Source organism: Palaemon carinicauda, chromosome 32 (genome assembly GCF_036898095.1).
Source record: "Palaemon carinicauda isolate YSFRI2023 chromosome 32, ASM3689809v2, whole genome shotgun sequence".
Classification (NCBI taxonomy): domain Eukaryota; kingdom Metazoa; phylum Arthropoda; class Malacostraca; order Decapoda; family Palaemonidae; genus Palaemon; species Palaemon carinicauda.
In genome coordinates, this window is record NC_090756.1 from 24400163 (window position 1) to 24426052 (window position 25890).

General features: G+C 41.0%; 2 protein-coding genes across 2 annotated transcripts in view; one reads left to right on the top strand and one right to left on the bottom strand.

Moving 5' to 3' along the window:
* LOC137625345 (uncharacterized) overlaps positions 1 to 25890 on the top strand; it is a 544968-nt gene that overhangs the window by 235690 nt on the left and 283388 nt on the right. The gene's annotated exons all lie outside the window — the stretch shown is intronic.
* LOC137625341 (methylcrotonoyl-CoA carboxylase beta chain, mitochondrial-like) overlaps positions 1 to 25890 on the bottom strand; it is a 47581-nt gene that overhangs the window by 20970 nt on the left and 721 nt on the right. The window contains exons 2-9 of the mRNA XM_068356182.1: positions 17296 to 17460; positions 15476 to 15654; positions 15090 to 15204; positions 14412 to 14556; positions 13019 to 13164; positions 8588 to 8723; positions 7665 to 7779; positions 6788 to 6958 (exon numbers count right to left, since the gene is read on the bottom strand). Coding sequence (XP_068212283.1) covers positions 6788 to 6958; positions 7665 to 7779; positions 8588 to 8723; positions 13019 to 13164; positions 14412 to 14556; positions 15090 to 15204; positions 15476 to 15654; positions 17296 to 17460 — 1172 coding nt within the window. The remainder of the gene's footprint in view (positions 1 to 6787; positions 6959 to 7664; positions 7780 to 8587; positions 8724 to 13018; positions 13165 to 14411; positions 14557 to 15089; positions 15205 to 15475; positions 15655 to 17295; positions 17461 to 25890) is intronic.

Below are 25890 nucleotides of genomic sequence, written 5' to 3' on the forward strand. Positions count from 1 at the left end.
AACGTCATCGAATGAGTCCCTCCTTGCTTGGAGATGTACGCCAAGGCTGTAGTGTTGTCGGAGTTCACCTCCACCACCTTGCCTAGAAGGAGGGACTTGAAGCTTCTCAAGGCCAGATGAACTGCCAGTAGCTCCTTGCAGTTGATGTGTAGTGCTCTTTGATCCGGATTCCACGTGCCCGAGCATTCCCGACCGTCCAGTGTCGCACCCCAGCCCGTGTCCGATGCGTCCGAGAAGAGAAGGTGGTCGGGGGTCTGAACAGCCAGTGGTAGACCTTCCCTGAGAAGAATGTTGTTCTTCCACCAAGTCAGTGCAGACTTCATCTTCTCGGAGATAGGAACTGAGACCGCTTCTAGCGTCATGTCCTTTCTCCAGTGAGCAGCTAGGTGATACTGAAGGGGTCGGAGGTGGAGTCTCCCTAACGCGATGAACTGGTCCAGCGATGAAAGCGTCCCTATTAGACTCATCCACTGTCTGACTGAACATCGGTTCCTTTTCAGCATGCTCTGGATGCATTCTTGGGCTTGACTGATTCTGGGGGCCGACGGAAAAGCCCGAAAAGCTTGACTCTGAATCTCCATACCTAGATAGACTATAGTTTGGGATGGGACGAGTTGGGACTTTTCTATATTGACCAGGAGACCCAATTCCTTGGTCAGATCCATAGTCCATTTGAGATTCTCCAGACAGCGACGACTTGACGCAGCTCTTAAAAGCCAGTCGTCCAAATAGAGGGAGGCTCTGATGTCTGCTAAATGCAGGAATTTGGCAATATTCCTCATCAGTTTGGTAAACACTAGAGGTGCCGTGCTTAGGCCAAAGCACAGGGCTTGGAACTGGTAAACCACCTTCCCAAAGACGAACCTTAGGAAAGGTTGGGAATCTGGGTGGATGGGGACGTGAAAGTACGCGTCCTTTAGGTCTAACGAGACCATCCAGTCTTCCTTCCTGACCGATGCTAGCACTGACTTCGTCGTCTCCATGGTGAACGTCTGCTTGGTGACAAAGACATTTAGAGCACTGACGTCTAGCACCGGTCTCCACCCTCCTGTCTTCTTCGCTACTAAGAAGAGACGGTTGTAGAAGCCCGGGGATTGATGGTCCCGTACTATGACTACCGCTCCCTTTTGTAGCAAGAGAGACACCTCTTGCTGTAAAGCTAGCCTCTTGTCCTCCTCTCTGTACCTGGGAGAGAGGTCGATGGGAGTTGTTGCTAGAGGGGGCTTGCGCAAGAATGGAATCCTGTACCCCTCTCTGAGTAACTTCACAGACTGTGCGTCTGCACCCCTGTTCTCCCAGGCCTGCCAGTAGTTCTTGAGCCTGGCTCCCACTGCTGTCTGGAGAAGATGGCAGTCAGACTCTGCCTTTTGAGGACTTGGAACCCTTCTTCTTTTTGCCACGTTGACTATCGGCACAGGTACCTCCTCTGCTAGAGGTTCTGCCACGAAAGGGCGGAATGAACCTAGAGGCTGGTGTGTCCATCCTAGGTCTAGGCACGGAAGGTAAAGCTGTGACTTTACGTGCGGATGACGCCACCAGGTCATGGGTGTCTTTCTGGATCAAAGAGGCAGCAATCCCCTTGATCAGCTCTTCAGGAAAGAGACACTTGGATAGCGGAGCAAACATCAGCTCTGACTTCTGACATGGTGTGACCCCTGCCGACAAGAAGGAGCAAAGGTGATCTCGCTTCTTAAGAACTCCAGACACGAAAGAAGCCGCAAGCTCGCCAGACCCATCCCGAATGGCTTTGTCCATGCAGGACATGATGAGCATGGCAGAGTCCTTATCCGAAGGGGAGGTCTTTCTGCTCAACGCTCCCAAACACCAGTCCAGGAAGTTGAAGATCTCAAAAGCACGGAAAACTCCCTTCAAAAAATGGTCCATGTCCGAAGAGGTCCAGCAAATCTTGGACCGTCTCATAGCCAGTCTGCGGGGAGAGTCTACCAGACTTGAGAAGTTGCCCTGGGCAGAGGCAGGAACTCCCAAGCCTAGAACCTCTCCTGTGGCATACCAAACGCTAGATCTGGAAGCAAGCTTGGCCGGGGGAAACAAGAAGGTTGTCTTCCCAAGTTGCTTCTTGACCTGCAGCCACTCTCCCAGTACCCTTAAAGCTCTCTTGGATGAGCGAGCGAGTACGAGCTTCGTAAAGGCAGGAGCTGCTGACTGCATGCCTAAAGCGAACTCAGAGGGAGGTGAGCGTGGAGCTGCAGACACAAACTGCTACGGATACAACTCCTTAAACAGGGCAAGGACTTTCCTAAAGTCTAAGGAGGGAGGCGTAGTCTTGGGTTCATCTATGTCGGAGTGTTGATCGTCCAAATGCGCAGCTTCGTCGTCATCAGAGATTCCTTCATCCGAATGCTGAGGAGGAAGCGGCAAAGGAGGAGAAGAAAGCTGAACGGCTGAATCCGGCAGCACGGGTGCATGCGTAGCTGCACTGGATCCAACATCATGCCGCTGCTGGTCAGTCTGAGAGCTGGCAACAACAAAAGCGGAGTGGTGGTGCGTGGTGGGGACTGCCGTGGGTTGCGGAGACTGCCGCATTGCGTCAAAACACGGCAGCTTGACTGCACCTTCCCACTGCTGATGCGGTAGCTCACGCATGTCAACGGAGGGTGCCGCACGTCGACTAACGTCAACATGCGTCTGGCAGGGTCGACTGCGCATCGGTGGTGGAGCTCTCACAGCCGGAGTGTGGGAGCAGGCAGCCGCAGTATCAGCTGAGCGCACAACCGTGGCAGGTTGTAGGTTAATGGGTGCAGCGTCAACCTTCTCAGCACGATACTCCTGCATGAAGGAAGCTAGCTGAGTCTGCATAGACTGCAGCAAAGACCACTTAGGGTCTACAGCGGTTGGTGCAGCAACAGACGGAGTGATTGCCTGCTGCGGAACCACTCTACCTCTCTTGGGAGGTGTGCAGTCTTCGGAAGACTGCGGCGAGTCCGAACTGACCCAGTGGCTACACCTGGGCCGTTGGACTCGCTCGGAAGGGACCTTGCGCTTGAGAGGTCGTGAGACCTTGGTCCAGCGTTTCTGACGAGAAACTTCTTCCGCAGACGAGGAATGAATGGGCTCACTCGTCTGTTTGTGGGTGGGACGATCTCTGCAAGATACGTCCTCAACCACTGAGGGTACATCTGTACGCTGATCAAGGCCTGTCGAACCCTTTGGTCCTTCGACATTGCTTCTCCCCTGGGCTTGGGAGCTTGCAAGAGGTCCCGGACTGGGAGGACGACTGGCACGAACAGACGCACCCTCATGCGTAACACTGACACTTTTCACTGCACTTGCACTCACTACACTTCCCACTGCACTTTTCTCCTTCAACTCTTTGACGTCGGCCAAGAGTTGATTGCGGTCATTCGCTAATGACTCAACTCTGTCACCAAGAGCCTGAATGGCACGCATCATATCCGCCATCGAGGGTTGATGAGAGCTAGTAGAAGGGTCGGGTGTAACCACTACAGGGGAAGGAATAGGTTGAGGGGCATGGGGAGAGGAAAAATCAAAAGAGTGAGACGAACTCCTCCTGATCCTATCCTTCTCTAGCCTACGTGCATTCTTAAGGAATTCTTGAAAATCGAATTCCGAAAGCCCAGCGCATTCCTCACATCGATCTTCCAATTGACAGGCTTTACCCCTACAATTGGAACAAACGGTGTGAGGATCTATAGAGGCCTTCGGAAGACGCCTAGAACAGTCCCTAGCGCTACACTGCCTGTACTTGGGGACTTGAGTAGGGTCAGACATCTTGAATTAGTCAAAGGGGGAAATCCAAAATCTATCCAAGTAGTCAACAAATAATCCAAAATCTAATCAATGAAAGTGATAAAGTATTGATGATAACTTCTGTACAGCGAAAGCTAATAACTAGAGAGAATACATCACCAAAAAGCGTGAAAATCAACTCCAGAAAAAACAGCGTATCAAGTAGGTCTTGCCGGTGGCACGACAGAGAGAAAATTGGTTCTTTGTTGACAAGAAGTACCTGAGTACCTACTCGACAGATGGCGCTGTTGTTGTACACCCCCACCTGTATAGCGATCGCTGGCGTATCCCGCCCGTAGGTTTTTTTCTGTCGGGCAGCAGAGCTGCAGCTACATGATCACCGGGTAAGATTAATATTGAAAAAATAATAATAATAATAATAATAGTTAATAATAATAATAATTGAGAATAATCATTTTATAAAAATAATAATAATTAATGATAATTATTATTCTTAATAAAATAATAATCATTAATTATTTCAAAAAATTAATAATAATATTACTTAAAATTAATAATCATAATAATAATATTTAGTAATAATAATAATTGATAGTAATAATTAATATTAATAATTATGATTATTGATAATAACTATTAATAATAATATAAATAATAATTAATTATAACATTAATTTTTTTATAATATTAATCATTATCGATAATAAAAATTATAAACAATTATTATAATATTTATTGATAATAAATATTATTCATAATTATTAATAATAACTATAATTATTCAATATCATAATAATTTTTGGTAATACTAATAATATTTTTTAATAATAACGGTTATTAATAATAACAATAATTATAATTAATTAATAATAATTATTAACAATAATAGTAATAATTCAAAATAATAATTATTTTCTATATACTAAGTTTAATAACTGATAATAATAATGAAAATAATAATTATTAATAATAATGAATATACACAATAATAATGAATATAAACAATAATAATAATTATATATAATAACAATTATAAATGATAATAATTAGTAATAATAATTATTCATAAAAATAATCCTTTATAACAATAATTATTACTAAAAATAATTTTTATCAATATTAAGAATAATTATTGGTAATAATAATCTATTATAAAAATAATAATTATTAATAATAATGATAATTATTATTATTTATGAACATAATTTCTAACAATATACAATAATAATAATCATTTATATTAACAATAATACTTATTAACAATATTAATATAATTTATTATCAATGATAGTAATTAATAAAAATAATAATAATAATAATAATAATAATAATAATAATAATAATGATAGATTTTCCTTAATAATAATGATAATTAATGATAACTATAATAATTCATAATAATAATGATTATCAATAATAAATATAACTATTATCATATATAACAATTAATCATAATAAAATAAATCACTAATGATTATTAAAAACAATAATTATTATTTATAATAATAATTACCATTAATAATAATAAATAATAATAATAATTTAAAATAATGACAATCAATAATAATCATAATCATTATTCATAATGATAATTTATAATAATTTCAATTACTTAAAAAAATATTATTATTAATAATAATAATTACAAATAATGATAATAATAAAAATAATATTAATAATTAATACCAATATATATTAATAATAATAATAATAATTATTATTATTATTTATGATAATTAATAATAATGATATTTATTAATAATAACAATAATTAATGAAAACTTTAATAATTATTGATTATAATAACAATTACTAATAATTATAAAAAATAATTTTGATGATAAAAATAATTATTAATAATAAAAATAATAATAATAATAAATAAAAGTTATTATTAATAATACTATTTTATAATAATAATTAAGAGTAATAATAATAATATTTATTATTATTAATAGTATTTAGAAAAATTATTAAAAAATTTCAGTAACAATAATTAATAATAATAATAATAATAATATTAATAATAATTATTATTATTATCAATAATATTAATAACAATTATTATCATAGAAAATAATAAAAATCATTATTATCAATAATGATTATTAGCAATAATAATAATGATAATGATAATTATTTATAATATACTTATTAGTAATATTAATAACCATTAATAACAATAATAACTATCTATATTAATATTAGTTAAAAATAATTATTATTATCATTATTAATAATAATATTTATCATCATTAATAATAATGATTAATAATGATGGTTATTAAAAATAATAATTTTTAATAATAATTAATATCAACAATAATAATAAATAGTGATAATCATAATAATTAATTACAATATTAATAATGATTATGTTTATTATTTATAGTTATTAATATTAATTATTATTATTAATAATAATCATAATAATAATAAATATTGATATTAATAAAAGTAATTAACAATAATGATATAAAATAAAAAATAAAAATAATAATTATCATTAAAATATTAATTATTATTTACAATAACTATTCATAATAATAAAAAAAATATTTTTAATAATAATAATAATTATTATTTATAACTTATAATAATAATAATGATAATGACAATAATAATAATAATAATAATAATAATAATAATAATAATAAAAATAATAATAATAAATAATAACAATAAGCATTAATAATAATTATTAATAATAATAATAATAATAATAATAAAAATAATAATAAATAATAATAATTATAATTAAATAATTAATAATTCAATAAATAAATTAATAAAAAATAAAAAAAATGCATAAGTCATAAATAATAATAATAAATAATAATATATATAATAATAATAAATAATAATAATTAATAATAATTAATAAATAATAATAAATGATGAAAAATAATAATAATAATAAATAAAAACAACAACTACAACAATAATAATAATAAAAATAATAAATAAAATAATAAAATAATAACAATCAATGATAATAATAAATAATAATACGAGTAATACTAATAATAATAATAATAGTAGTAGTAGTAGCACTAACCATAGTGTAATTATCATCTGCATGACAGCTTCCGATATTAATCGCTATCTTAGGGACGGTTATGCAAGAGAGGGCCCCCATCATTGCAACCCTTCCTTTGATGGCTTGATAGGACTCTTCGGTAGTTAGACTTTTCACAGAAGATTCGTAAAATGGTAAGGGACCTGAATTCTGAAATAGGTGATTTTTTTAAATTCTCGATAATATATTCAATACAATTGTTGTTAATATTATCATTATTACGTAATTTAACCAGACGACTTAGTCAAAACACTTAGAATATGAAGGCCTTACATGTATATAGTGAGGAACTGATTTTACCTCATGATAATAATAATCTATTTTATAACCGATAATTTCTATATATAGATTGAATAACAGGTCTGGTAACTCGAAGAGCATGTGTGTTTTAGAAATTTTTATTCATTATTGTGTAAAAGAAATACCAGCCATTTTGTGTAATTCTGACCTCATCAACTCTAAAAAAAAAAAAACATCCAACTCTTTAACATTCAGTGACAATTTACAATAGGAGCACAAAGGATTTTGTGCCAAATACAAAAAGATTTAGCAATATCGATATACCAAATAATCTCTTCCCTAAAATAATGGGTAAAAAGAAAAGAAAAATCTGCAAAATTTCTAAAAAATATTATTCTAAAGAATAATGCTCCATTGATCATAAATTTCAGATAAACATTCCCCAACTTAAACACATTTATACACAAATATGACCAAGGAATTATCTATATTTAAAAAAAAAATAAAGTAAAAAAAAACAACATTAAAGACAACTATATTCTAAAGGTATTCTTTTATAAAAATTCAAATTATATCACCGAACTAAGAGGGAAAATGAAGATGACAAAACACTCACCTGCAAGAAAATAACTGGTAGTTTCCTTTGCTGACATATCTGCAGAAAGTGTGATCCTTTCAAGCCATCTTGGTAGGATAAGGGCCCAGCATTAGCTATCACTCCAACGCACCTCCTGAGATTGAGAGTTTACTTCAGTGTAACTTGAAGCCACGCGATATTACCTCGGCCTTCACATAGATATTTAATAAATATCACTGCAGGTTAGAGGCAATAAAGAGAACAGACTATCAATAACATCAATGTCCACAATCAAGTTGACTATTATGAAACGGATTTGTTTCAATTCCTGCCTATATGCAATCAGTAACTAATCAGTTCTAGGTCCACTACGAGGTCTGTTCCACCCACAATTTCATGGCGTATTTGTTGCCCCCGTGAGGACAAGGAGACTGGTTCCAGGAATCTTTGCATATATATAAAATCTTTTTCTGGTTCCAAGGGACTTTTGGATGCTATATTCGTACAATCCTCTGATGGTTCTTGAAAATCCTTGCATACTTGTACAATCTTCTGTTACCTAGGAACCTTTGCATATCTATAAAATTTTCTACTAGTTCCCTGGAACTCTTGCATATTGATACAAATTTCCAGAAACATATTAGTACAATCTTTTATGAGTTCTCAAAATAATTTGAGAGCTGAAAATTGGAGCTGGATAAATTCCAAGACACAGGAAAAGACCTGAGGGTACGAATGAATAGTCCACATCTAAAATAGCATTACTATATATCTACTTACCATAGTACTTCCCCCAATTTTGAGGGTAGCCAACATCAAAGAAACAAAAGGGAGATACAGTATTTCAATTTCCTTGTCTGACGAGGGACTCAGCTGATGGTAGGCAATGCATTATGTATATCTAATAATAACTCGAATAAAAACCACCATACCATAAAATCTTCTCTGTTTTTTCAACCTACCCTTCGATAAATGCATAACCTGAGGTCAGATTCTTCCCATACTGTTGCTTGAACTCTCGAAACCGTCCCCCGTCAACAATCCTTGCAATGACGCCATACAATTTCTTCCTGTCTATAGCTTCGATGCCACTTAAATCTGAAATTTCCAAAACAAACATTAATAACAAAGCATAAAATCACAAATTTTTAAGTAATTTGTATTTTTCCTAACATAAATACGGAGAACTACTTTCTTAAGAGGTACCTGGAATCTCCTCTCAACCGACCAAAGTTTTGTGTAGTTTACCCTACTTCCGTTTTCTGTGAGGACCACCTCAGGCGGAAGGATACGTGCCCTGAGGCTAGTCCCGAGCCAGGTCGCGTGTTAGCTTGGGTCTCGACCTTCAGTAAGTTCTCTGGTCGCGTCGTGATACCATCCCGACGCTCTCCTTTCTCAGTGCGACCCTTTGTGTCCCCGACACGAAACACATTTCATAAACCAAAGTTATCAGTTGGATACAGGACTCCCTGGTATACCTTGCTACGAAGAAGTGGCCCCTGTGATACCTTTACTTCGTGGCAAGTAACCAAACAGATAGCGTAGGAAGAGACGGCAGAGGTGGTGGGAAGGGCAAAAACACAGGAACTCTCTATGCAGTGAGGGTGTGGCTGGGTGCCCTTAAGAGCAATGTTTAAAGGCTTAAAGGCCGCTCATGAATGGCAGGGGCAAGGGACAGTGACATTGCCCTATCAAGCAAGACAATGCCTTAGAGACTAACCATATACACATATGATCAGTGCCCAAGCCTCCTCTCCACCCAAGCTACGATCAAAGAGGGGCAGGCAATGGTTGCTGATGACTCAGCAGATAGACCTATAGGCTCCCCCAAACCCCCACCATTAGCCATCACAATCCAGAATTCCTGAGTACAACTGTTAAATAGACAGATATTTGGCCTTTCATGACCTCATCTAAACATTCATGGTCCGTATTTTCTGCTAATCTCTTCATAAGCTTTGCAATTTTTTGAATTCATTATGTAATAATCTGGTTTGTTGTACTTAGTAAAGTGTACTAACTAGAACAAACCAAATTATAAACAGTGATCCAGTCTTTGATATGTTGTTATAGTTTTCTAACTTGAAAGGTAAAAATAAAAAAAATCTATAAATGTAGCATGAAAAGATGTTCTATGCAACTCCCAATCATTATGTTTTAAATTCTCTTTTTCATGCAGCACTAATTATCAAAGAATAAGAAACCATCCAAAAATCGGTGCTACTATAGCGTGATTCCTACCCGCATTTTCTCTTCCTACCTCAATATGGGGATTCAAATCTACTTAAGGGTGATTCCTACCAAGCAAACAATCAAATAATGTAATAGTCCCCTTCCAAGGTGTTATTACAAGAATAACACCTCAATTAAGTGTTACCAAACCAATTTGTAGGTAGTAGGTTGGCCAGGGCACCAACCGCCCGTTGAGATACTACCGCTAGAGAATTATGGGGTCCTTTGACTGGCCAGACAGTACTAAATAGGATCCTTCTCTCTGGTTACGGTTCTTTCCCTTTGCCTACACAGACACCGAATATTCTGGCCTATTCTTTACAGATTCTCCTCTGTCCTCATACACCTGACAACACTGAGATTACCAAACTATTCTTCTTCTCTCAAGGGGTTAACTACTGCACTCTAATTTCAGTGGCTACTTTCCTCTTGGTAAGGGTAGAAGAGACTCTTCAGCTATGGTAAGCAGCTCTTCTAGGAGAAGGACACTCCAAAATCAAACCATTGTTCTCTAGTCTTGGGTAGTGCCATAGCCTCTGTACTATGGTATTTCACTGTCTTGGGTTAGAGTTCTCCTGCTTGAGGGTACACTCGGGTACACTGTTGTATATAGTTTCTCTTCCTCTTGTTTTGTTATAGTTTTTAAAATTTATATAGGAAATATTCATTTTAATGTTGTTACTATTCTTAAAATATTTGATTTTTCCTTATTTTATTTCCTCACTGGGCTATTTTCCCTGTTGGAGCAACTGGGCTTAGAGCATCCTGCTTTTCCAACTAGGGTTGTAGCTTAGAATTTGATAATAATAATAATAATTAAACTAGCAAACAGTGTAAACAAAATTACCATTTTACTTAACCTAACCTAAAGCACATTTTATGGATTTTTCAGCATGTTTTATAGAATAGAATAGATTAAAATAGTGTCAAGAAGTAGGTTTTATCTATCCTCCTTTGGTAGGAATCACCTCATACCCGAAAAATAAGGTCGGAATCACACTACAGTAGAATCCTGATGGTAAGAATCACACTATAGTAGCACCCAAAAAACTTTACAAATGACTGTATTGCAAAAGGAAAACATTAACTATTTCCTTCAACATGAAAATACATTTACAAAAATTTACTAAATATCTAAAGTTTGTTCATAATGGCTAAGGCAGAATTTTGTTAAAATCTATTTTTGAAGTAATTCCATACATAGTGAAAAAAATATTGCAAGACCAGCAATTTTTACACATACATAGTCTTAGGATTTGTTTGCCGAAGACTCCATAACAATATAGAATAGCTAGAGTTATTGGGCAAGCAGTTGGGTTTCCTAACCAACATACAGCAGGTTCTCAACTTACAAACTTAACCCTTTTACCCCCAGGCTCTTTGGAAATTTCCAACCCTTAACCCCCAGGGGTTAATTTTTTTCAGGCACATTTTGCAGTATATTTTTTTCAAATTGCTCTAACAGCCTTAATTTTTGTCATAGAGAGGTCAGGTTGGTCTCATTCTCTTGGAAAACGCCTGAAATTTCTCAAAAAATTATCAAAAATATGAAAAAGAAAATGTAAATAGCAGTTTTTTGCAAGGACGTACCGGTACGTCCATGGGGGTAAAGGGGTGAGTTTTGTGAAACGTACCAGTACGTCCTTTGGGGGTAAAAGGGTTAATAGGGTTCAAGTAGCTGATTGTAAGTTGAATTTTGAAAGATTTTGGCCTAGGGTAGGCCTAACCTGAAATCAATGCCTATGATTTCAAACTACTAAAGTAAATAAATAGGTTTCATATGTAATAAACAACTACATACATACATATACCAAGGCACTTCCCCCAATTTTGGGGGGTAGCCGACATCAAAGAAACAAAAAAAAAGGGGACCTTTCCTCTCTATGTTCCTCCCAGCCTGACTCAACCGAGTTTGGCTGGTACTGCTAGGGTGCCACAGCCCAACCTCCCCCGTTATCCAACTGGTTATTATAAATGTTGTTTTGCTTACTCTATTAAATGATATAATATTGTTTTATTACAATATTTCTTTATCTTATCTTTGTTATTTTTAGTTGGATTTGTTTGTAAGTTAAATGTTTGCAAGTTGGGGCCTTCTGTATTGTATGTAGAAGTCATTTTCATAGCAAGGATAGTGGATGGTTCGCCTTCCTCTTTTAGTTATTATGAATGAGGTCCAGTTATTTGCCATTTTTTCCTTTCTAAATTACACCAAAATTTAGAGGCAGTTTAATAATCACTTGAAAATGTAAAGCTGTATATCTTCAATGACAAGGACTATTTCAATAAAGCCTCATACAGTCAGAATACCTCATAAAAGATATCACATGCATAGTACGAGTGATCAACTATCAATATTCTCTGCTTTTGCAAATAATTCTAACAATCAATAGATTTATTGTATGTTAATTTCTGTACTGATTTCTGAAAACCTTTTCTCCAACTGGAATGCAATCAATTTTGGAACCTACTCAAACGAACACCTCCCAGTTTAGGGTATGAACACTTGCGCGTAGCTTTTCCTTCCATACAAATATATAGTTAAATATTTCAGAAAAGTTACAGAGAGGAATTATATGAACTTATGCATGCAACAATGAAATTTGAATAACTGGACCAAGAGCCCAGTCTATTTGCAAAATGATGGAATTCATTGACTCGAACCTCACCCAAGCATAACTAAAACAATATACAGTAAGAATAGAGCATCTTATATAATGGCTAACCTATAAATTACACTTGGCCATGAATCTCAATACAGTACTGTATTTATTAGAGTATTCTAAATTTTTTTTAACCCTTTTACCCCCCGGCTCTTTGGAAATTTCCAACCCTTAACCCCCAAGGGGTTATTTTTTCCCCAGCACATTTTGCAGTATATTTTTTTTAAATTGCTCTAACAGCCTTAATTTTTGTCATAGAGAGGTCAGGTTGGTCTCATTCTCTTGGAAAATGCCTGAATTTTCTCAAAAAATTATAAAAAATATGAGCAAAAATAAATTTTATAGCATTTTTTTGCAAGGACGTACCGGTACGTCCATGGGGGTAAAGGGATGAGTTTTGTGAAACGTACCTGTACGTCCTTTGGGGGTAAAAGGGTTAAATTCATTGTATACAATGTGATGCAGAAAGTGAAAAATCTCTGACAAATACAGAATTACCATTCAAAGTGGAAGCATCCAGAAGTGGGTCCTCAGCTTCCGGCGAGACTTTAACAGGGTCTAAATTTAAGGTCGTGACGAGGTCACGCAGAACCTCAAAGCTCTCTTCTTCTGTTTGAGCAAAGTAATCGGTGACACCGCTCACGCTGAAATCAAGAGGTCAACATTCTCTTAAACATCTTGGATGACTATTACTGAATATTATTTTCCGCACTGCGGCTCTCATACTCTGAATATAAGATACTTTTCATTACAATGGCGCTTATCAAAATAACCTTGGGAACAGTTACCATATAGTTTTCAAATCAGACGACTATGTAGGGATAATTCCTTCTTCTTCTTATTCTTTTGTGCCATAGATTTTTCATGATAGCAAAAGTTTGGCTGATCAATTTTTTCATGGGAAAATGAGATCTCAGGAGTTTTCCTGAGATATCTAGAGGCTTACTGCTAATGATGCTATCCTTTTCAAGTCCAAACTCCTAATGGTTAACATAAACAAGCATCTAAATTGGCACTTTTAATATGAGACACAGATGGAACTATGTAAATGCTATTTCACTTATCAGCTCCGTAACACCAAAAATTAATGAATTGCCAAAAACAGTCCGGTATCACAACTTGACAGGTCAATCACGTCAATGGCAGTGGAAAAATTGGTGCAACGTTTTCTGAATAACATAAACAGCCCCTTGGCATTTAAGTATCTAACTTAGACCTTAATTCATGGTTCCAATTTCTAGGTGGGGCAAGTAGAAGCAGAGATGTGTTATGGTGTTACTTCTAAATTCTGTGATAAAACTTTATATAGATTGTAACAGATGAATATTTCATCCACATACTGTATTATGATATAATTATCAATATAGGCCTATTATAAATAATACAATTGGTTTGAATAACAAAATGTAAACATAATGCAAACATTTAAGATCCTCCATTGTCCTCACTTTCTCCAGTTCTTCAGGAGCAATATAATATTTACAGTGAGTTTACATATATTAAATGATGCTTACACTATTTTACCTAAGTGAAGACAATACAACATTTACAAGGCCACACAGATTCCCGTTTATCTTACGATGATCAACAATTCCTGAACTGACGTGACTTCTACTTTTTAGCAAGCAAATATTTTTTTTAGATGATAATGTTTTTCTGGATCTCAACTATATAAAGATGTTACCCCATTCAAACAATAGTTCTTCAGGTCTTCACATATATGAAATAGTTTTCCAATTAGAGATGAGCCAATTTTCCTTGGATTAATTAAGAAATTTAAGGTGACAGATCTATAATTCTAATGTCTGAAGGAACATCAGGAAAATTAACAACTTGAAAGAGAACCTACATCAAACTACTCTATAGGAAGACTCCTTTTCTGACCAATTACCTGCAATGAACTGTGGCACCCCCTAAATCTTCCGAGGATATTTCTTCACCTGTCGCGGCCTTCACGAGAGGCGGACCTCCCAAAAAGATGGTTCCAATTCGTGTAACAATCGCAGCATCTTCACACATCGATGGTTGATATGCACCTAGAAAATAAATCTCATATGAGCTATCTTTCCACCAAGCATAAATTGCGGCCCACATGTAAATGAAAATTAAGGTACAGTAAACAGTAAAAAAAGGAAATGCTTGCATGCTCTTTGCACTCCCCAAGATAGATTAGTTCAATAAACTTTCAACTGGGCTACACAAGGCACTAAAAGAGTTTGAAGACCCAGGCCTACATGGCTGAGGACCATGAAGCGTGAAGTAGGAGATGATAAGTGGAGGAGTATTGATTTAAAAGCTCATGATAGAGACGACTGGCGAAATCTAAATGAGGCCTTTTGCATCAATAGGCGTAGGGGGAGATGATGATGATTAAATGTAGAAAAACCTTAAGAATGAGGCAAAAGATACAGATGACCATTCAATAATTGCTTTTATTTCTGAAGCTTTTCCTTAAAATTTAAGCGTGCATAAAATATTGTGAGATTCCCATATAAGAATTACAATTTGATTAATCAATTACTAATCTCTCTCATTATATCAAATACAGTACTGTAACACAAGCATTTACCTCCAGCGGTGCAAGAACCACAAACGACAGCCAGCTGTGGGATTCCCTTGGACGACATAACGGCAGGATTATAAAAGCCACGACCTCCGTGTTTCTTATCGGCAAACAGATCATGCTAAACAGAAATGGATAAACATAGTCATTTCCTATTCATGTATATGCTTAACATAATAATAGTGACGGAGTATATTTGAAATCACAGCTAGTTCAAATACAGGGAAAAATTTATGTATATCTGAATTTTAATTTCAAAGTTACTACAACTTTTAGGACATAAAACTTACGGGAAAATACTACACAAGGTTACCTATCTAAAGTCTTTCTCTTTATGCCCTTATTTCTGAATGATAAAAAGCTTTAACTTGAAATATAGTTCAAGAGTATACCTGGAGAGGTAAAAATCCTCCTGCCGAATCAACCAGGTAAATGCAAGGTAGGCGATTAATCTCACCGAGTTCTTGAGCCCGAATCAATTTCCTCACTGTAATGGGGTAAAACGTACCACTCTTTACTGTTCCATCGTTGGCGATGACCATGCTGTATCTTCCGTGAATCTTTCCAATGCCTATAAGGGGAAATTTGATAGATCATAATTTTGAATCACTGGGTAAAAAGGGATTTTGACGAAGGAAAAATCTATTTCTGGGAAGAGACCTGTGACGGCCGGTGAAAAGGGTCTTTCTTTACACTTTTCTGATATAAATCTTCCAAATATACCAGAGAAAGATAAAAGCATGGAATGCAGAGGTTACTACCCTCGCGCGAGCACCTTGTGGGTGTCGTGTATACAACAGGGGCGTGTGAAAACCACTATTCACAGGCTGTCTTCCATTTAGATAATTCCTTCATCAAAGGGAAGGGCTATAACAGAGGCCCTAGAAAACACACTTGGACCACGCCACCGACATCAAAAGAATATTTAAAAAGTTTCATATGGATAAACCTCAAATTTTCAGATATGAATACTGCTCACTACATGATAAGTTGGCTTAGATATCAAATTGTTTTTGAAAGAAGGTTTATTTGGTATTCCAAAACTGTAGTATATCAAAATTGAAAAAAAGAACTTCTAAAACAAAATGGGATAACATCACACTTACACATGGTAGACCATTTGGTAGAAATCTAGAAAATTATATTCATAAAATGACAAATTTGGAAATAATGTCGTCGAAAACATAAGCAAAGAGACTTTGACAGATAAGGGGGCACGGCTCCTCGCTCTTACTGCCACTTTTTGCTTAACTATTCATTAAACAATTCAACAGCCATCCAGCTTAGCGCTGAAAACATACTCATCTAAAGAACGACGGTTTATATTCACGTAAGAACAAAGCCAAACACCGCAGCAAACTCTTGTGGAGAATGTAAAGAAACATAAAAATGGAGTTTTTATGATAAAACAAAGTTTTATGAATACTTACCTGGCAGTTATATATATATATTCGGTTATATATATATAGCTGATATCTCTAAATCAGCTATACTGTATATATATAACTGCCAGGCAAGTACTATTCATAAAAATGGAGTTTTTATGATAAAACAAAGTTTTATGAATACTTACCTGACAGTTATATATATATAGCTGATTTAGAGATATCAGCTATATATATATAACCATATATATATATATAATTGCCAGGTAAGTACTATTCATAAAACCCATTGTACAATACAGTACTGTACTCAGAATACATGTCAGCTCTATCCCATTGCTCCTGTCAGTTTATAAACACTGTTTATTATAATAATCACTTTGTTTATTCTAAATAACAATTCAGAAAATACTTGTCAAACCACTTAACCCTTTTACCCCCAGGCTATTTGGAAATTTCCAACCCTTAACCCCCAGGGGGTTATTTTTTTCCCAGCACATTTTGCAGTATATTTTTTTTAAACTGCTCTAACAGCCTTAATTTTTGTCATAGAGAGGTCGGGTTGGTCTCATTCTCTTGGAAAATGCCTGAATTTTCTAAAAAATATTATCAAAAATATGAAAAAAAAAATTTTATAGCATTTTTTTTGTGAGGACGTACCGGTACGTCCATGGGGGTAAAGGGATGGCTTTTGTGAAACGTACCAGTACGTCCTTTGAAGGGTAAAAGGGTTAAAACATGCATGACAGCAAGACAGTTTGAAATGAGTAAGAAAATGTTTTAGATAACAGTAATTTCCTCTGACACTATGTCCTCGGAAAACTTACCACAAATAGCAGCAGCTGATGGAACATCACCGTATGGCTGACCTAACCCAGCAAGCAGAGCAAACTCGAGAAAATCTGTATCGTCATCCAAAATGTGCTTCAGTTTATCACGAACCAACATCTTACGATTTCTTTTGACATGCAGAGCAATGCCTTTCTCTCCTCCTATAAAAAAAAAATCATGGTAATTAAGTAATGACATTGCCATGAATAGATGTTGTATGGCAACTTTTATTTGAAAAGGTTTTTAATGTATATGATTAATAAAATATACGATACCAATCATAGTAAACCTAGATATGAGAAAACTGTAGAGAAAAAGTTGAAAAGTCACGTTACAAAGTTTGTTACTATTACTATTACTATTATTATTAATATCATCATTATTATTATTATTATTATTATCATTATTATTATTATTAGCCCAGTGAGGAAAGGAAACAAGGAAAAAATAAAGTATTTTAAGAACAGTAACATTAAAATAGATAATTCGTATATAAACTATAAAAAAATTAACAAAACAAGAGGAAGAGAAATAAGATAGAATGGCGTTATCAGATTAAAAAAAAGTCAAATTTTAAACTACAGCACAGTACTTGAATCTATAATATATTGTATATCTTTTGGTACAAAATATGACAAATTCGAAGATAATTTGTATTTTTCCTAACCATACAAACCTTAGCTATTTACAAAGGGTATTACTTTTAGCGTAGCTGAAATGGCGAGCCATTAGAATTTAACGAGGGTGTATTACCCCCGCGCTAGTTAGCGGGGGGGTAGGGGAGTGGTAGCTAGCTACCCCTCCTCTCTCTCACACACACGTGAATACTCACTTTCACTTAGAGGTAGGACTTGTCTTGGGGGACAGGGCTGGCGGGCAAATATGTGTAAATAGCTAAGGTTTGTATGGTTAGGAAAAATACAAATTATCTTCGAATTTGTCATTTGTTCCGTAACCGAAATACAAACCACGCTATTTACAAAGGGTGACTTATCCCTTAGGAAGGGTGGAAAGTCCCCAGCCATACTGGCTTTGGCTTTACCCGGGGACTCAGAATCCGAGTGAGTCGCACTCGAGAAAAGGAGTCCCTGCACCTCACAAGTTCCTTGCTCCGCAAGGAACCATGTGGCCTACGTAAGCTTGTGTGTGAAGGAAGAAGTGTGACTCGTCCTAGGCAGTTGACCTGGAGTTCCAGAAGGAACTCTGGGTTAGGACGTTCCCAATACCACCTCGTCAGGGTATGGGGGACGCGACAGTATTGACTCAATACTCGGAACACAAGGAAGCATGGTTTACCTGCAGAGGTTCGAGGTCAGCTATGCAGAGACCAGGATGCTGCTTCCCCGTAGAGGGGATGATGAAGAAAGAAGTAAGGGCCAGACATACTTCTTTCGTTCATGCAGACTAAAACCTGATAACAATGCCTTCAACCTTCTGCTACCTGTCCAAAAGGGAGCCTGAGGTTAGACCAGCTGTTGTGTAGCCACCACAGAGCGATAGAAAACGTATCGAGACTCCTGTGGGTCACGCCCTGCAGGAAGCGGGCTGCGAAGGTCATCAGACGCTTCCAGACTCCAGCTTGTAGCACCTGCGTCACAGAGTAGTACTGTATTACTCAAAGGCGAGGGACGTTGCGATGTATCCAACATCGTGCTGTAGGGCGACGTGACGGGGGAGGGTCTGAAGACAGGACGAGATGAATGTCCTTAAGTCCGGGCTGAAGAGGTATACTGGTGACTCTCCCCCCATGTCCTCCTTGTGTTCCCAAATCGGCTGCAACTGAGGACAAACTGCAGCTGTTCCCAGCGCTAACCTCTCGATTCCTTACTGGCAAGAAAGAGAAGGTCTTGGGACATCAGACACAGAATGGAGACTCGAAATCTTGAATGAATCGGACCGAAGGGCCGGGACCCTCAGATTCTGAGTCTAGCCAACAACTCAGGAGCGAGCCTGAATGTTGCCTTCCCCTCTTCCTTAGAAAGGGGGGAGTAGTAAGAGACCAAGAAGATTGCTTACACACTGGCCGTGGCCAGAGTGAGCAGAAGACCCAAGGCGGAATACAATCCGAGGCCTGTCGTAAAAGGGTCTTGAGAAGATCTCTTAAAGGACTAAAAGTCCGAGCCATGCTCCAAGTTGGAGGTCTTCCTCCGACTAGGGCAGGGACGATCGTAGCTTCGCATGAGCGAGGATAGATCCAGCGGGCAGGAAAAAGTTATTCCTTTAAGCCTGAAGGTCAGGGAAAGGCTGAGCGACAGGCTTCATTGCCGAGAGCGGAAAGGAGTTTCCTCCCGCCGAAAGGCAATAAGACTGTTATTGCTGGAGAAGAGGCCTCAAGGGAAGAGGTATATCTCCCACGGCACCAACCACCTTAGACTCTTCACTTTGCCTGGGAGACCCCTGTGGATGACTATCGCAGATGACGCGACCTCCGTACCGCGACTGTAGCGGGTTGTCTCTTCTAGAGGAGGAAGCGTAGTGTCTCCAGGCATGAAGCCGAAGCGGCGTCCCGGTTCGGGAGAGATGTCGCAGTGTGGTTGCTTGAGTAGTCTGCGCTGTGGGAGAAGCTCTCCCGGGAGATCCGTCAGGGGAAGCAGAGGGTCCAGAAACCGTTCTGCGCGTAGTCCCAGTGGAGCTCTCCCATTGAAAGGTTGACAGACAACCTGGTCTTGTTGAGGCCCATTGTCCGCAGACAAAAAGGAGAGAAGACGCAGGCGTCGAAGTTGTCCCACCATCACCGGAATGCATCTTGCCAGTGTCTCGGTGTCTGAGACTGGGGGGAAGACTAGCGGAAGCTTGAGGTTCCAAGCTGTCGCGATCAGGTCCCCCAGACCAGCACTTGCTGGTTACCCAAGGTCAAAGACCCCTAGGTACACTCTCTCTATGAGGCTCTGCTCGGATAGTCTGAGAGAAACATTCCCCTGCCTGGAATGAGAGAGCCGATGGTGGTATTGAGAGAATCTCAATCATCCCGGTATCTCTACTGCAAGATGTGAAGGTGTGAAAATGCGTCCCCTGCTGGTTAGAATGAAGTCGACGCGCAACGGGGAGACTCGGCAGTAGCTGTAGGATCTGAAGAGGGGCCAGACTAAGGCCCCTAAGCCTGCCTGAATGATGGAGAGGTATCCTTCAGGTCTTGACCATAGGCCTGGACCGGAACATGCCCCCCCCCCCCCCCCCTTTCCTTTGACGAGTCCGAGAACCGCATCAAGAATGTGGGGAAAGGACGAGAATATCCACTACCATCAAAAGGCTCCATAGGTCAACACCCATTGCAGGTCTAATAGTTCCGCTGGTCCCATAGGGCCAGGGAGTCCGGTTAAACATTGCCTGAAGCCACCGGAACTTGGATCGCCCCACATGGAACTTATCCTGAGGCGACCGTTCGGACTATAGACGGGTCAATGAGGAAAGAAGAACTAGGAAACGTTTCAAGGTAGGGCTGAAAGCTCTGCTTGACTGAGAACAGGTACTGCGACTCTCCTCAGTCTTGCCACAGTCAACCGAAAGGAAGGCTCGGAGGATGTGGTAACAGAATCTGGCGTCCCCAGGTGGTCACCCATCCAAGTACCGACGTTGCTTAACCTCGCTGGATGGACGAGAAGCGGGGTTTCCAATGTGGTAAGGCGGTTGACTCAATATCATGGCCAGATACTCCAGATGTTGAGGCAGAGGAAGAGAAGGCTCCAAGCAAAATACCATGAGCCCACACTCATGGTAAGCATCCGGAAGCTTGTCCCGGCGCTGAAGAAGGTCGAAACCCGAGCCTACAGGAGTTGACCAGCCCTCCAAACAGCAGAGGAGGCGGAAGCCTGCCCCTGAGCGGCCAAGAGGAAGGCAGGGAGAGTTCTCTGGGGAAACAAACCTGCTATGCCACGGCGGGATAGCCACACTGCATCATAAGCAGGAATACTTGCAGTCTAGGCTGAATTCGACGAGCACCCTGGAAGATGGATGGAATGGAAACTGAAAGTACCCGACCTTCCGATCCAGGGTTTTTAAGGAGTCCTGTCGCCTCGTTACCAGTCTGATCGATTCTGCTGGCCGAAGTTTGTTCGACAAACTTGATCGGGGCTGAGAGGTCGACTATGGACATCCCCTCTCAGATCCTTCCTTACAAGAAAGGATCGACTGAGGGGGCCGGGGGTGAAGCCGTCGATGATCCTAAGGAAGACCTTCGCCTAAGGTATGGATCATTCTGCCCAACCGGGCAACCCTGCTGACGCTATGGCATAGAGGTTCAGAGACACTGAATTCGCTGACAGAGACGGCAGGCGCGATATCCTTGGCTACTTACAGAGAATATGCGGGAATGGGCATCGGGAAGCTGTCATTCGGATGAGTAACCTTAAGCATCCTCCCAGCGAAAAACCTGCAATCCTAGAGTTCGTGAACTCCTTTTAGGACTATGCCCCCCCCGGGGGAGTCTCCCGTGCCATCTGTTCCTGACAGGAGAAAACTGCAATTGGACACCTTGTCCCAGTTGTCGTAGCCGATAACTTAGGCCGACGTGGTTGAAAGAAAAGGCGCTGGAGCCCTGCAGAGTCTGGAAGAAAGCGCCTTGGAGGAGTGAAACCGGAAGTCGATTTACTCCGCACAGCAGCTGTCTAAGTCTCTGTCCTTGGGCACAAACAAACTCTTCTCAAGGATGGAAGGGTGTCTGAGGTCGTCGACCTCCACAGATGAGACACCCGAAGGAAGCCCTCAGTCAGCGCGTCCAGATGGTACAACATCGAGCTTGTCCGCAAGTTAGATACTTAACGACGAAAGGCCAAGGTGCCTAAGCTCGAGAGGAGGAAAGTACCCTTGATCTTCCTGTAGCTTCCTTGAACCAAACCTCGGGCCGTAACCAAGGAGGGAAAGAACCTGGTAAGCTCCCAGAGGAAGAGGTAAGCAGTCACCCCTTGTCTGATGGAGAAATCTCGAACGGAAAGCCCCCCCCCGCCAAAAATCCTTCCAGGGAATGACGGGGAAGGGCTAACCCAGGTTCAGGAATAGAGGAGTGTTGCTCAGATCTCCCTTAAGTTTCTCCTATTCTGCAAGTGCCATGCTCTGTGTTTACGGGGTGAGACAGTGTTCTGGAAATACGCTCCAGAAGAACTCGCCAGGCTGGTCAAGCTGCGAAAACCCCATTGGGAATCGTGGTCGAAATTGCCCTTGGAGCTCGCGCGACGGGAATTCCTGGTGGTCGGCGGGCGATAACCCATAGACGAGCAATGGATACTGCAAGAAAAAAGCCGACATTTGTGCGAAGAAACACTGTAGGTTCGCGCGACGGAACACCATCCGTCTGCGCGATGGAAAAAACCGTTGGTTCGCGCGTGGGCGAACATTGGAGAGCATGAGCGTAGACGTGCAGGCACGTGGGCGTGTGGGCGCGCGGGCGAGCGGTCGCGCGGGCGTGTGGGCGCGCGGGCGAGCGGTCGCGCGGGCGTGTGGGCGCGCGGGCGAGCGGTCGCGCGGGCGCGCAGGCGAGCGGTCGCGCAGGCGAGCGGTCGCGCGGGCGCGCAGGCGAGCGGTCGTGAGGGTGGGCAGGTGGATGAGAGCGAGTCCGAGGCGGCGAACGCAAGCGTTAGCGCGATGGCGAGGAAACGCGCTGCCGCGTGGGCGAGGAGGACCGCTGGCGATATGGATCAACAAGCGATCGGTGGTGAACTGGTGAGCGCTAACGCGCAGGTTGGCGATGGCGCGTTGTGATATGCCGACGCGATGGTCGAGCAGTATGCGCAGGTGAGCGATCGTGCGATGGCGAGCAGTATGCGAAGGTGAGCGATCGCGAGCAGTGATCAGCATGCGCAGGGTCGCGCGATGGTGATCAGTATGCGCAGGGTCGCGTGATGGTGATCAGCATGCCAGGGTCGCGCGATGGCGATCAGCATGCGCAGGTTGGCGGTCGCGCGATGGCGAACAGCATCTGCAGGTGGGCGATCGCGTGATGGCGAACAGCATACGCAGTTGAGGGTCGCGCGATGGTGATCAGCATGCGCAGGGTTGAGCGATGGTGATCAGCATCCGCAGGTGTGCGGTCGCGCGATGGCGATCAGCATCCGTAGTTGAGGGTCGTGCGATGGCGATCAGCATCCGCGGTTGAGGGTCGCGCGATGGCGATCAGCATCCGCAGGTGAGGGTCGCGCGATGGCGATTAGCATCCGCCGTTGAGGGTCGCGCGATGGCGATCAGCATCCGCAGTTGAGGGTCGCGCGATGGCGATCAGCATCCGCAGTTGAGGGTCGCGCGATGGCGATCAGCATCCGCAGTTGAGGGTCGCGCGATGGCGATCAGCATCCGCAGTTGAGGGTCGCGCGATGGCGATCAGCATCCGCAGTTGAGGGTTGCGCAATGACGATCAGCATCCGTAGTTGAGGGTCGCGCGATGGCGATCAGCATCCGCAGTTGAGGGTCGCGCGATGGCGATCAGCATGCGCAGGTGAGCTAGTAGCTGGCGAACCATGTTCCTTCAGAAGTGTTGGAGAACGTTGGCGTGCCGGCTGTAACACACGTGGGCGATCCGGAGATCGCTGGCGAGCTGATGATCGCTGGCGGGCTGATGATCGCTGACGAGCTGATGATCGCTGGCGAGCTGATGATCGCTGACGAGCTGATGATCGCTGACGAGCAGAAGGCTACGCGTGGAAGCCTGCGCAAAGAAGAAGAGTCCTTGACCCCGACCTGAACCGAAGTTCTAGATCGCGAGGGCGAACGTGGGCGCACAGGGCGCGTAACAGGAACCAACAGGAACCGCAGGGAAGATCATCTTGAAAGCGCTGACGAACAGGAGAGCGCTGATGAGCAGAAGGGCGCGCAGGGAAACCCTGACACGCAAGGGAAGAACCCCCGTGGGGGCAACCCTTTGCCCCGAAGGGATCGTTGTCCACCGGGAGACTGATGTCCGTCGGAAGACCGCTGTCCGTCGGGCAGACCGCTGTCCGTCGGGCAGACCGTTGTCCGTCGGGAAGACCGTTGCCCGTCGGAAGACGAGATCAGACAGCTGTCCATCTGCACCAAGGCGGAAGATCGAGAAAAAGGAGTTGTAGGCTGCAAACGGAGATCCAAAAGGCGCCTCAAGCACTCTTATAGGGAGATGAGAGGCCCTTACGACGAGGCGGACGGTGGGCCTTACGGCGAGGGAGGCCAACAGCAACAGCAACAGAAGAAACCTCCGAAGAGGAGTCTCTATGAGTGTACTCTCTCGCGAACGAAAGAGAAACACTTCGTGGAAGAGACTGGTCAGCCAGTGACCTAAAAGGAGCAATCCTCCGAAGAGGAGCTCCTGCAGTTGCCCAGCCCCTTGAGCGAAACTGCAGGTGCGACCGCTCAGCACCAAGAGCATAGTCGCACGAAAAAAAGGCAAGAGAAGAACCCCCCAAGAGGGAAAAACTCAAGCCTGGACAGGAAAAACTTCCCTCGTTCTAAAATGAACTGGAGAGCTGTCCGTCGACACGGGAGTACTACCAGTAGAAGGAGACACGCCCCTGACGAAAATACAAGGGGGGAGGCAGCAACAGCCGAATCCCCAGGACTCCACCAGACAGCTCACACCGTTGCTATATTACAGAAACGAACTAGATCGGTAACTGTAAAAAAATAAAACAAATAATATTAGTACACATTCATTCCCCCGGGAAGGCTCCGAAGAGGAATCCCGAGGGAAAGGAACAAGAATTACACAACAGGCACGTGCCCTCACAACCACTTACACTCGCGGAAGGAGAGCTGTAACCAAAACAGAATTATAACAATTATAATTATGTAACTATGTAATTATGTAATTTAAAAATGAATGAACACTAAAGAAAGAACGAAAACCCCGAAAGGAATCGTTCTACAAGCTGAAAAACAAAAAACAACTAAAATTAGATTCATAACTAATTGATACAAACGTACGGCGTAGCAACCCCCCACACGGAAAGGAAGCTAGGCTACAAGGGCGTAGTAACACGTAGTAAAAAGGTGAACGACCTCAAGAGAGAGAGAAAGAGAAAGACATAAGTCAAACTCGATCGCCACCCATAAAATACGCCGTGGTGGCCTAACTGCCGAGGCCTCCACGTAGATATCGTACACTACACACACACATCTGAAAAGGAAACTTACTTATTTCTATACTCAAATATATATACAAACATGAAAACATGTTTACATATATATTGAGTAAAGGAAAAGTAAGCGATTAAGTAAAGACAAAACAGACAATGGCTGCCAAGCGAGGACCAAGACAGAGACGTCTGTCACAGTCCGAGCCAAAAGTTAAAGTGAAAGTGAGTATTCACCTGTGTGTGAGGGGGAGGAGGGGTAGCTAGCTACCACTCCCCTACCCCCCCGCTAACTAGCGCGGGGGTAATACACCCTCGTTAAATTCTAATGGCTCGCCATTTCAGCTACGCTAAAAGTAATACCCTTTGTAAATAGCGTGGTTTGTATTTCGGTTACGGAACAATTACTGTTTCTGTTGCCTCTTACTTTCATCTCTACAATAGTTATAGGGTCTTTTGACTGGCCAAACAGTTCTACATTGAATCCTTCTCTCTGGTTACGGTTCTTTCCCTTTGCCTACACATACACCTAATAGTCTGGCCTATTCTTTACATATTATC